General features: G+C 39.1%; 1 protein-coding gene across 2 annotated transcripts in view; it reads right to left on the bottom strand.

Annotated features, from left to right (window-relative positions):
• SCAMP1 (secretory carrier membrane protein 1) overlaps window positions 1-12,080 on the bottom strand; it is a 37,166-nt gene extending 25,086 nt beyond the window's left edge. For both annotated transcript variants that reach the window (XM_032212816.1, XM_032212815.1), the window contains exon 1: window positions 11,875-12,080. In XM_032212816.1, the coding sequence (XP_032068707.1) occupies window positions 11,875-11,931 (57 nt within the window). In that variant the 5' untranslated portion in view covers window positions 11,932-12,080. The remainder of the gene's footprint in view (window positions 1-11,874) is intronic.
• Between the last annotated feature and the right edge of the window lie 789 nt (window positions 12,081-12,869).

Below are 12,869 nucleotides of genomic sequence, written 5' to 3'. Positions count from 1 at the left end.
TCTGCGCATCCACATGTCAGACACTGGACCCAGCTGTCCCTCCTCTTCCTCATCAACCACATCCAGATCTGGAGGCTGTTGACTCTTCATCTGAGGGCTGATGGACAGCCCAGGTTCTGCCTCTATCTCTTTCTCTGCCAGCTCCATTCTCTCTTCCCCCTCGGACTCCCAAGCCTCCGCCTCCTCTTCTAATTTGGCTGCTAGAGGAGCCGGCGGCTGATAGGCCACAAAAAGATACTTAAATATGCATAAATCATCTCAGGACACATCCTATGGATCTGGTAACATGGACACCAATCCGCAAAACCATGCCCAAACAAAAATGGCAATTTAAAGACAAAATACTCTCTTTTTCTCACAAGCTTAGCACCCGTATAAAAAAAACTTTTTAAAATTCTTTGAAGACTTATGTTCATTTTTGGTGCAAGTATACTGTATGTACAACCGATTACAAGCGAATATCATTGTACTACTTCAAAAATGTACTAGAAATTATATTTACTAGTATTCTTTAAATAACAAAATAAAGATTAGGCAAATCTGCCGTGGTTTTACTTGAAGATCTGGTTTCATTTAGTACAGAACAGAGAAACCATTTTATTCTTATTTTCCCTATATTGTAAATAAATTTCATGCAGAGCACTTTTTAAACCTATATTAACTTCTATGAAATAGATCTGCTCTTCCTACATATGTAACTGAATTCTCAATTCTCAGCTGAATTTCCAGCTTCATTAAGAAACTGAAATACAAAATTCATAATCAATCATGCATTGAAAGCTATGAATAAGCAATTTTATCCTATCAAAATATTATGCCGGGCTATAATTTGGAAAAAAAAAACAATACTTTGTGCTATGAAATACAGGAGATAATACAGAATTGAACTATTATCCTTTATCTGTCAAATCCCAAATTGTGATGTTAGAATTCTTCAAAACAACATGGGAGAAATCACAAATAAAAAAGAAGAAGTAAAGTATCTCTTCCAAAGCTGAATTTCATTGGAGAATGGGGCCAGAATATATTACCCACCGAAGTAGCACAAAAAAGAAGCTCTGGGTTCAATTTATCTCACTTTTAGTCCACAGGCTGAAATTAAGTTGCTCTTCCTATCTGCTGGAAATATTATTATCTGCCTGCCACTGTTCTCTAAAAGGCAATACATACAGGTAGTTCTTGATTTACAAATATTACATTTAGTGACCAGAGTTACAGTGGCAGTTTTCACATTTATAATTGCTGAGGCATCCCATAGTCACATGATCAAAATTCGGCCACTTGGCAACTGGCTCATATTTATGACGGTTGCATGGTTCCAAGGTCATGTGATCACACCATGGTCAATGGAACACCATCACAGAAGGTGTCCAAAATGTCTGTCTGCCTCTGCAGCGTTTATTTGGCTTTTATACAGTTTCAACAAGCAAAGCAAGAGCATAGGTAGCAACAGCATCGTTATTGGCTTATTCTCTTGTCAATCTCTAAGACCATCCCAGCCAGGGTAGAATCTCACATAACATAATAATGCCTGGTAGTGCCTGGTTCTACTACTTAGGTGAGCTCATAGATAGTTGAGGTAATTGGTTACTAAGGCGCATGGCAGTTTGCTGCTCACGGCCTCTCCGTAACCTTTGTATAACCTCTACAGAAAACCAGATTCGCTTTATAACTCTGTTACTAACTTAGCAACTGCTGTGATTCACATAACTGTGGCAAGAAAAGTCATAAAGTGGGGCAAAACTCACTTAACAACTGTCTCAATTAGCAACAGAAATTTTGGGCTCAGTTGTAGTTGTAAGTCAAGATTACCTGTACATGCAGTCTCCTCTTTAGGAAGTATTTATCTGAAGGTAAAATACAGCTATGTCCATATATATGCATAAGGTCCAACTATGTTAGCAAGTTAGCTTACTATTACAATATGCAGTTCTGTTCATCAGTACACAATTCACCCTAATTGATATCCTAGACCAGCGATGACGAACCTTTTTCGGCTCGCGTGCCATAAGTGGAGGGAGTAAAGGGGGGTCGTGTGCAGGCGTGCCACACCCATAATGCAATGCACGACCCCCCAGTGCACATGCGTGCACTACAGGCGTGACCCCCCCCCCCATTTTTTGCAGGCTTTTTTCGCCCTCCTCTGGCTTCAGAGGCTTTATAGGAGCCTCAGGAGAGTGAAAAGAGCCTTCCTCACCCCTCCCGGAGGCCCCCCCGGAGGCTTCATGAGCTTCCCTGAAGCCTCCGGAGCGCAAAAAAACCAGCCCTATGGGCAAACCGGAAGTTCGGGAACGGGCTTCTGGTTTGCTCGGAGGGTCGTTTTGAGCGCTCCGAAGGCTTCAGGGACCTTCAGGAGGCTTCCCTGAAGCCTCCGGAGCGGTCAAAACGACTCTCCAAGCAAACCGGAAGTCAGGTTCGCCATCCTGGTCGTAGACAATATTTCTCTTTCATTTCTATTTTCCCCAAAACTAATTTTACAACATTATCTTGGACTAATTGCAGTTTCTCTGCATGACCAAATCACGTGCTTTGGTAAGGAAAGCTGCTTTCAAGTTGTGCTCTAGATTTAGTGAGTCAAATGGACATATCCATACTGTTTTGTTGACATGGTAGAAAAGTGGTTTGTCAGGCCTTCTAGATTATTTTAATGATTCCCCAGTCTGTCTTGTAGTCCTAGTCCCTGGACACACACACACACACACACACACACACACACACACACGATCTATACAATCTCATTCCAAGGATTAGCTAGCTAGCATTTTCTATTACAAATTCTATGAATCATGCAAAATGGTTCCTAGATATGTTTGATTTATATTCCAAGAACTTAATGAACAATCCTCACAGGAGAGGTTTTGACATTGATTACAGCTGCAATTAAAGTATTGTAAGTATAGTGTACTCTCTAGTATTATTTTTAGAGAACAAAAAAAAAAAAAAAAAAAGGTTTTCTTAAACTGGCTTGATTACTGGACTACAGCCAGAAACCTGAATTCAACACTGAACCAAACCAATTGGGAATTACCATTCTGAAACTAACATATAGACAAAAAAAGTAGTATCTGCAAACAACATAAGAAACAGAAAATTTTATTCAACAGTAATATTCTAATATTGTTAAAATGTATGAGATGTGTGAGTTACATGTTCACTCCATCATGGGACAATGCGACAAAGTGCCATTTTTATTTTGGTATAATGCTCAGTAACTATTACAATTTTTTTAAAAAAATCTATCTTCCAAGCTACACTAAATCAGCATAATAGTTTATAGTTTCTAATCTTCAATCAAGAGTCCTTCATTCTGAAATAGATTGACTTGGGCTAAAAGCAAAAAGCTTTGCTGTTAGCAGTTCCAAAAATTAACTATAGGGTTATTATTATTTATTCATTATTGTCTTCCAAAAAGAAAATGGGCACCTTGCAACATATCAAATATATAACTACAACAATTAAGCACATATTAACAAAACATAAAAGCCATGACAACAGAATAACCATAACAGAAAAAAAAAATACTATAGAGATTCAAACACATCAAACCAGTGGTGAGTTTCAAAATGTTTCAGAACCTCTTCTGTAGCTATGGCCTGCTTCGTAGGAGTGGCTTGCCGGCCATGTGACTGAGTGGGAGTGGCCAACTTGTAAAATGTGGTGAAACTCACTTAACAACGTTCTTGCTTAGCAACCAAAATGTTGGCTCAGAAACTCAGGCATTTGAAGCACACAAGTCTTAAAGCTGTCAAGTGACGAGACCTTTGCACCCCTAACCCTTTAGAAAAAAACCCCAGGGGTGTTCAAACTTGACAGCTTTAAGACTTGTGGACTTCAACTCCCAGAATTCCTCCCTCGCTCTTCATCTTGATGATGTGCGGACGGGCGGGGGGAGGGAGCTGGAACCGGTTCTAAACAGCACTGTAGATTTGTGGAACCTCTTCTATAGAAGAAGTTAGAACTGGCAGGAACCCACCCCTGCATCAAACCCAGGCCTGAAAATATACTTTGGGGCATACACAGACGTGATCCTTCCTTTCATAGCTTTAACAAGACAGGAATGAGCCAGAAATAAATAGGTGCAATTAGCACTGCTATTTTATCTGCATTCTGTTACAATTGGAAAATGCTATTTCTCTCCCTCCCTCTCTCTCTCATTAAGAGCTAAAATATTATTTTTAAAGATAACCATAATGTTTATTATATTTTAAATTTTAATAATATATTTTGATTGGCACTTCGTAAGTTTAACATTTTAAATTTTTGTATTTTCCAGTTCCTGTTCTTCATATCAATAAACTGTGCAGATCCAAGCTGATAGTTTTGCTCCATTGACTACATAAAGTAATGCAGCTAAATGATATTGCCCTCTCCCCTTTCTTGAAAACAATAAAATGTAGACCCAAGTTAAAAATGGATTTGGAGAAAAAAAAATGCAATGTAATAACATGATGCTTTTCTTCCACTCACAAATCATAGCCTCTCATATAATAGAATAACAGACAGTGGATATTCTTCCCCAATTCTGAATTAAGGGAACATTAGGATTTGTTCTAATTGGAGCAGTGATAGTGCTGTGGTTAGAATACAGTACTGCAGATTATCTCTGCCCATAGCCAGGAGTTCAATCCTGGCTCAAAATTGACTCATCCTTCCATCCTTCCAAGGTTGGTAAAATGAGGACCCAGGTTCTTGGAGAGAATATGATAACATCTTAACTATTTAAAACAATTTAAAAGGTAAGAAAATTTAGAAAAAGCCAATTAAAAGTACCTTTGTTTAATTTATCCTAAATTTAGTAAGGAGAGATCAATTCTCACATCTGTCCAGGTTGGACTGAGTCTAAAATTGGGAGGAGCCACCAGTGCACGATGACATCACAGATTATAGACCCAGTCCAATTGGTTACGGGACCGAGCAAACTCAGTCTGGCTGCTATCTCCACCAATATAGGAGAAAATATGATTTTCTGTGGAAAAGTGAATCATAGAGGGGCAAGATAGTGACAAGAGCTACTTCAGGCTAATGTAGTTATGCTAATCAATATATATTTCTTGTGTTCTCTAATAGAGAAACGAAGTAAAGCAACAACTTTCATTGCATTTTACTGGCACCACCTTTCTCATTGTGAGACAAAGATACGTTATTCCCCCTCGCCACAAAAAAAAGGTATCTGTTCATATCCTAGAAATAGTGTTTAACTATCTTCCATTACTTATTCAGGGAAGTTGAGAGCCTAACTAACACTGAGGTAACAGAACGATACCCATTCCTCTATTTTAGGATATAAAACAGAAAGAATTCTATATTACAGAGTAGACAAAAACACAAAAAAACTTTCTTTTAGGGGGGTTAGCTACATGCAATGTTAATTCATTCCAGGCAAATTGTTTATAAATCTGTAATATCTAAGATACAATAAATGTTCATTGCAGCCATTTACCAGTAAATTAACTCAGAGCAGAAAGTTTTAAAATGAAAATACCACTAAGTAAATTACTTTTTAAAAATTAGTTACCCTGACTATTGGAATTGCAATTTCAGCACAAACATCAAAACAAAAATAACGCTATCCAGGGAAATCAAAGTTGGAGGCAATTTTGAAGATTGGTAAAAGAAGTGAACTATGTTGCCAATTAATACACCAAAAACGCAAACAATCAACAAATCCTATCTAGTATAAGTACTGTTTTAATGGGTGAATATGATTTGGTTCAAGATACAATAAATATTATAGCTCTTGCAGCTATAGTATATCCATAGAGCTTTCCCTCAAGAAATTTAGGAAGATGGAAAATATAAAACAGCAAATACTTGGAAATGAGGAATGGAGTGGAATATAATACCTTCCATAAGACAAATAGTTAATCACAATAATTAAATAAAATGTTGATGTAACTATTCACAGAAATTAAATATTATTTGTATGGCCATTAGAAAACATTATAAAATTTTTGGGAAAATGGAGGAATATCAGCATTTCTGGATGTATCTGTCTGTTATTTTTAATAGGGAGTTTTTAATCATTAAACATTTTTCAGCATTGCTCCCAATGTTCTCAAAGAAACAATATTTATCAAAGCAGATTTAAGTACAGGAATTTCGATCATTTATATAGTCCTCAACTTATGACCACAACTGAGCCCAAATTTTCTGTTGTTAAGTGAAACATTTGTTTAGTGAATCTTGCCACTGTTGTTAAGTGAATCATTGCCGTTGTTAAGTTAGTAACACGGTTAAGTGAATCTAGTTTTCCCATTGACTTTGCTTGTCAGAAGGTTGCAGAAACTGATCACATGACCCCCAAAGCACTGCAAAAGTCATAAATATGAGTCAGTTGCCAAGCATCTGAATTTTGATCATGTGGTCATGGGCATGTTGCAACGGTCATAAGTGTGAAAAATGGTCATAAGTCACTTTTTCAGGGCCGTTGTAACTTTGAACAGTCACTAAGTGAACCCTTGTAATCCACTTGTACTGACAAAGTGCCATGTTGGATGCAAAATTCGTTGTTTTAATATTGCGTCTCCTACATGGATGCTCTAACATGAAAGTCAGATTATTTTGTGCCTTAAGATACTCTTCCATCCTCTGGACTGGACTAGAAAATTGTGCTTCTTCCTCAACATGTTACTCATTCTGTGAGGCATCTGGGTCTGGAAATGAAACTCTTTCCCTACCTGACTAATTGGCTTATATTTATATTTTGCTTCCTTGTCCTCTTCCTTTTTCATTAGAAACAGGGAGAACTGTGTCATAATGATGTAATTTTTCCTTCCTTGAAGAAAACGATGTTACAAATTTGCTCTTACAAACAACCTGATAGGTAGACATCCTGAACTATTTCAAATTCCCATATCCTTCTCTGTGACTTTTTGTATTGTATTGGAGAAGATATCAAGTCTTGGGTTTCTTCTTACCACACTCGTTGCCATGCCAAACCTTTCACTGACAAACCAGCCAGAGTAATGCATTCCTTCCCCTCTGTAGAGAGATCACAGGATATAATTTCCCTGAACATTTATTGCTGCCCTACCATGTATCAGCTGCCTGGATATTATTCTGATAGTGCAGGCTATTATTTTTTTAAGATATCTCAATTTAATCCACCATAGTCTCCTGCTGTCCCTGAGTCAGCTCATCTATTTGTTCAGTAGGTTTTCCAGAATCTAGAACTAAGCCTGCCCAATTATCTTATATTTTTCAGAGGCATACAATTAGCAGCACAATTCTGGAAAGCTGTTTCAATTATTGGACATTAAGCTCCACCTATATTACATCTATCTTCTGGAGAAATCAAGAGGACATACTACCTTAAGAGTATTAATTTCATTCTTGCATGACAACTGCTTTTAACTACAGCTAAATTTGCTTTCAAAATGCCTCTATTCAGATGTCACTGTTTCAGATCACTGTCACGCCTGCTATCAAATTTATCCCAGTTGTAAGTTATTTGAATGGCCTCCTCAGGATCTCCTTAAAGAAGAGCTAGATAGCGCCAAAAACTGCAAGTGTTCTGTTGCATTACTGTGAAGGTCTCCTATCACATTTAGCTTTCAAATGTGATTTGATTCTACCTGATTTCTCTTCTCCCCTCAGCTAAGAAGCTGGATGCCTAGTGGAACATTTTAGACTACTTGCATAGATAAATCCCAACACAACCTTCATCCATGCTCAAGGTCTCCATTATTTCCAACCCGTCATTAGTCACCCTCCCACTTGTATATTACAACAGCAAGCCCAATCTTGGGATTGGGGATAAAAGAATTTAAATGGAAATATGGTACACATCTGTCTCAGAAGAGACACAATGGAACATCTTATTCATTGGAAGAGATATCCAAGAAGGGAGAAAGTTCTCCACTGAAAAAAGTTGAAAATAAAAAAATGGAAGAATTGAAAATTCTCCCCCTTTTTTCTTTCTTCTATTAGGAAGGAGAGGGGGAGGAACGCTGGAAATCACTCCAATTTCCACCAAAAAAAATGGAAATATCCCCCCTACCCACATCCCCAAGCAGGAGGGAGGCAAAGTTAAGGAAGTTGTGTTGTCCACTCTTGCCAACAGAGAGATAAGATGCCATTCAATGTTTCTTACACTCAGAGGATGAGAGGGAGAAGATGCTCCTGGCACTACCACATTGCAAAGAAGAAGGAAAAGAGAAAACAGAGAGGAGGTGAGGAGGTGCCTTAAGATCTAAAGTTGACAAATTAGGAAGGAAAAAGCCTCAGTCTAGTTAAAAAGTTGGGCTCATTATGTAATCTGATAATTTTACCTTGTACAAATGTATTTAATATTCCCAAGAACATCTTACCTTAATCCTTGAAATCTACTGTTGGAGGTTTCCAGCAAATTCACTAGAGGACAGATACTGCAACAGAGTAAGCTCTAACAGCTGAAAGCTCAGAAATTACCAAGATAGTATGACCTTTCAAAAAAGTACATAGGATCTTAAAGACTAAACATTTATTACAGAAGAAGGCTTCAGGAATTACAAGTCACTTCATTAGATGCACTGAGAAAAATATATGCATCTATGAAGGAAAAGAAGACACAGAAGTTAGCGAAAGGTCAGAGAGAGATGAAATATAGTATGCAGAGATCATTATACTTATCTATACATAGTGGCCATTGTAATGGTAGGTAGTAAAATCCTTGGGAGAGGTGGCAAAGAAATGCTGTTTCAGGCATGGTCAGATAAGAGGTGGCATAACATAGCCTGCAGCTGGACAGTGAGTGAGACAAGAGGCTCAGAAGGGATCTTCTCTTATTTCTTCAGCTAGGTTGGAGAATTGTACTTTCAAATTAATGTTAATGTAGGTTTACAATAAAGTAAAATTAGCTTATCTGGTCATATTTCCTCTCTGGCCTACCTGATATGACTGACAGCCATTGATAAAACAAAAACTGGTTATGATATAGGCATAGACATCTTAAATTGGGTGAGGCCATACTTCAGGAATTTAAAATCTAGCCCATTAGAAATTCAAGCTGGTTTAATAGTAGCTGTCTTCCTTCAGACATCAGTTCTAGCTAAGCTTAATTAGATTCTCTGAATGGAGAGAATCAATAAGGTAATGAATTTTAAACCATTTCAATATATTTTGAAAAGAAATATATAAGGTTGAGTTTAGATAACTTTCACTAAAATTGATACATGGTACATCCACCATGAAAATAAACAATTGCCTAAATGATGAAAGTATAAACAGACTAAATGTCTAAGGAGATTAACAGACTAAAAGTTCAGGAGCCAGATAGATTATGCAAATCTAATTCACTAAATATGAAAATATACTTGTAGGAATTACTGAGGAAAATGAATTTTGAAGTCCGTGTGTAATAAATTTACAACTAGAAATGCTAACATATTCCAGGAAAGCAATTTGCTTACTACTATTCTGAGGTTCTCTAGGTTACTCTAGATTTTTCTTCCAACTTGACAAATCCTAAGCACTACATTTTTAATAAATACTGTAAGTATTTAAGATAATAATTTAGAACAAAGCAGGTATTAACCAGAAATTCTCTTCATTTACTATTAATTAATGGCATCTAGAAACTATTATATTTTCTTTAGAAACTTTAGCACTGCCATTAGTTTAAAGCCCTTTTGACAATTTTGAACGGAAGAGAAAACATAAGAGAAACCAGAGTGGATAAAATTAAATGCTTACTTAATCTAGCATTTTCCTCAAACAGCCAATATAGGTATCTGAAGAAAGTCCATAAATAAGAAAATAGCACCTTCCTGCTAGCAAATGAACTATGAAGTACAGTAGATTGCTTATGATACTGAAAGGAAGACTTCCAGATGTGGACTGCAAAACATGGGATGATGACTACTACTCCAGCCCTAATTAGAAGTAATATTTAGGATCATGAGTTAGGATCAATAATTTGTCTAATAAACAGACTACCATTACATTCAGAAGAATAAATTTACATTGTAAGGTACAGGTTCTTTTTACCTGTCCTGAGCCATATATCATCCTATGCATTTTTTTTCATTACAGTACTTGCTTAAGTATCGCTTTCTCCAACTAAAAAAAAGTGTGATACTTCTCAAATGACTTCAAGTCCCTTGATTATTCTGATTGCACTTTCTTGCACTTTTCCTGCTCTACAGTATTTTCTTAGCCTCAGAATTGTACATGATATTTCAAAGTGTGGTTACACCACCGATTTTTACAAAAACATTACAGCGTTAGCGATTTATTTTTGGCTTCTTAATAGTGTCTGTAACCAATGCTTTCCACAGTGCAACATTAAGCTATCTCTTCCAGCCAATTGAAAGTCTTCTTTCTTTCTTCCTTTTTTCATTTCCCTTTTTTCATTTCCCTTTCTTCCTTCGTTCCTCTCTCTCTCTTTCTTTCTCTCTCAGTCCAAATCACCTCACAGGATTGTTGCTGGGAGAAAACTGGAGGAAGAAGTATTGTGTATGTTTGCGGCCTTGAGTTACTAGAAAGAAACTGTAGGAAGTTATCACCCAGCCCCCTCCCACAAAAATGAAATATACTAGGAAATATTGAAAAGGAAGAATATTTCCCTGGATGTAAAAAAGGAAGAAACATGTTTTAAAGACAGAGTAGCTCCCTGCAGCTTCCTGCCCATCCCACTTTGTCAATAGGCCATTAAGATGCCCAAGCCAGTCCCTTTACATAATAAAGAGTTCTCCCCTTCAGCTCCAAGGTGATGGGATTAAGGCATGATCAGCCTTTACTCACTCACCACATGGCATCTGAGAACTCAACCAAACCTGGATTCAAAACACAGCCTAGAGAGTTGCCCCTGCATGGGCCCATGGGAGTCTGACAACCAATCAGAATACAAGATCAAGATCAAAGGCCAGAGAGGGCGTAATCTTGACTTGGATTAGGCACTGTTTGTAATGCTGAAGGGAGCTGTAAGGCACAGTTCAAAGAAGCTTGCTGAAGAGAAAAAAAAAGCAATTAAAACCTACTGACGACCAACAGAGAAGTATATTGGAAATGGCAGAAGTGTGTAAGATTCAAAGCTGACCAGCTAGAAAAAGGACTGCTGCTATTTGTCTGAAATGGTTTAGGGTTTTCTGCCTAAGCAGAAACTAGAAGACCTAAGTTTTCTGCCTAAGTTGAACTAGAAGACCTCCAAGGTCTCTTCCAACTCTGTTATTCTATTCTATTCTAAAATTTGATAATCCTCCAGCTGACCTTACAAAGCGATTATCTTGATATAATCTTTTTACCCTCCCTTCCCCTCCTCTGTCAATTCAGCTGCCTTTGCTTTTTAAGGAACTCAATACTGGCAGGCACATTTGGCTATCTCCCCAAGCAATTCATAAGCCATTTAAAAAGTACCAGTCATCAACTCAACTGTTTCTTTCCATCATTGACTTTTCCTAGACAGGAGATGGGGAAGCAGACGACGTTACAAGCGACGGCAAGCACCTGACTACAGAGGGCAGCACTCTTCTGGGAGAAGGAAACCACTGGAGCATCCCAGCCCTACACCCCTCCGCGCACCTGTCCACCCCTCCTCTACAAGCCCTTTCGAGGGCAGAACGTCGCTCATACAACCAGGCAGCCTCCTCTTCCAAGAAAGGCAGGGAAACAAGAGCAGGTTCCCAAATGGAGCTTCCTTGGGAGGCCAAAGATCGAGCCCGGCGAGATCCCCGTATCCCGCAAAAGGGTGGAAGAAAGCGGGGCGGAACAGGACGCCTCCGCCCCCGTCGAAGGTAGAGTTAGCAAGTATGTCCGCCAGCCGTGAGAGTAACGAATAACGAACGGTCCCGCTCCAACTCGGCGTGCTCCAAGCGGCGACTCAGCCGAGACAGCCGGGGGCTCGTCCCCTCCTGTCCGCATCTCCTTCCCTCCCTCCTTACCTCCCTCCCTCCTTACCTTGAAAGGGTTGTTAAGGTCTGGGTCCGCGAAAGGGTTGCTGTCGAAATCCGACATAGCGACGGTCAGATAGGCGCTGCGATGCGCGAATGGCGGCCGCCAGCGACTTTAGCCGAGCGCCCCAAAGGCAGCCCCGTCCCTGCCGATGCCAGCCGAGGTAGATCCGGCACGAATCCCCACCCACCCCCCGAAATCCAATGGAGCCCGATAGAATAGCCAGGCCTCCAAGATGGCCGCCCAGGAAATGACGTAAGGGGCAGGGACGCCAGGGGGCGGGGAGGTGGAAGAAGAATGAAGCGGAGGGAGAGTGGGGAAGGGGGCGTGCTTCACGGGTGTATTTTTGTGGGGCGCAGTGGCGTGTTTTTTGTCCCGCCTTCTCCCTTTCTCTCCCGTGTCTTCAACAAGATTAGAGTGAACTACCAGGTAGTCTCTTTGGCTTTTCCCTATGCCCGTTTAAAGAATGCAGCAGCTTCAAGATCTCCTGTTTTTATTGATGATATTTTGCAAGTTTTAGAACAGGGCTCCCCAAACTTGGCAACTTTAAGACTTGTGGACTTCAAGTCCCAGAATTCTCCAGTCAGCAGAGCTGGCTGGAGAATTCTGGGAGTTGAAGTCCACAAGTCTTAAAGTTGCCAAGTTTGAAGACCTCTGATTTAGAATTTGGATCCCGATCCCTTTTTGATCATATGTGTTTCCATTACGTAACCATTATTTTTAAAGGTTAACGTTTCTTGATGCCGTATTAAGGTTCTTGCATTTATTTAATAATAAAGGCCATAGTTTGGAGTGGGGGGGGGGGGAATGGAAGCGAAGATAGCTGCAGCTGTTTTCAAACTTGGCAACTTTATGATGAGTGGATTTCAACTCCCAGAACACTCCAGCCAGCAATTCTGGAAAAGAATTCCAAAATTGGAAAACACTACTTTATTGTCCATGTCTGGTATTTGTCAACTGATAAACTTTTAAGTAAGATGATTTATGATTGGTTCTATTCT

The sequence above is a fragment of the Thamnophis elegans genome, chromosome 3 (assembly GCF_009769535.1).
Source record: "Thamnophis elegans isolate rThaEle1 chromosome 3, rThaEle1.pri, whole genome shotgun sequence".
Taxonomy (NCBI): domain Eukaryota; kingdom Metazoa; phylum Chordata; class Lepidosauria; order Squamata; family Colubridae; genus Thamnophis; species Thamnophis elegans.
This window is presented reverse-complemented; position numbering and strand designations above follow the sequence as displayed.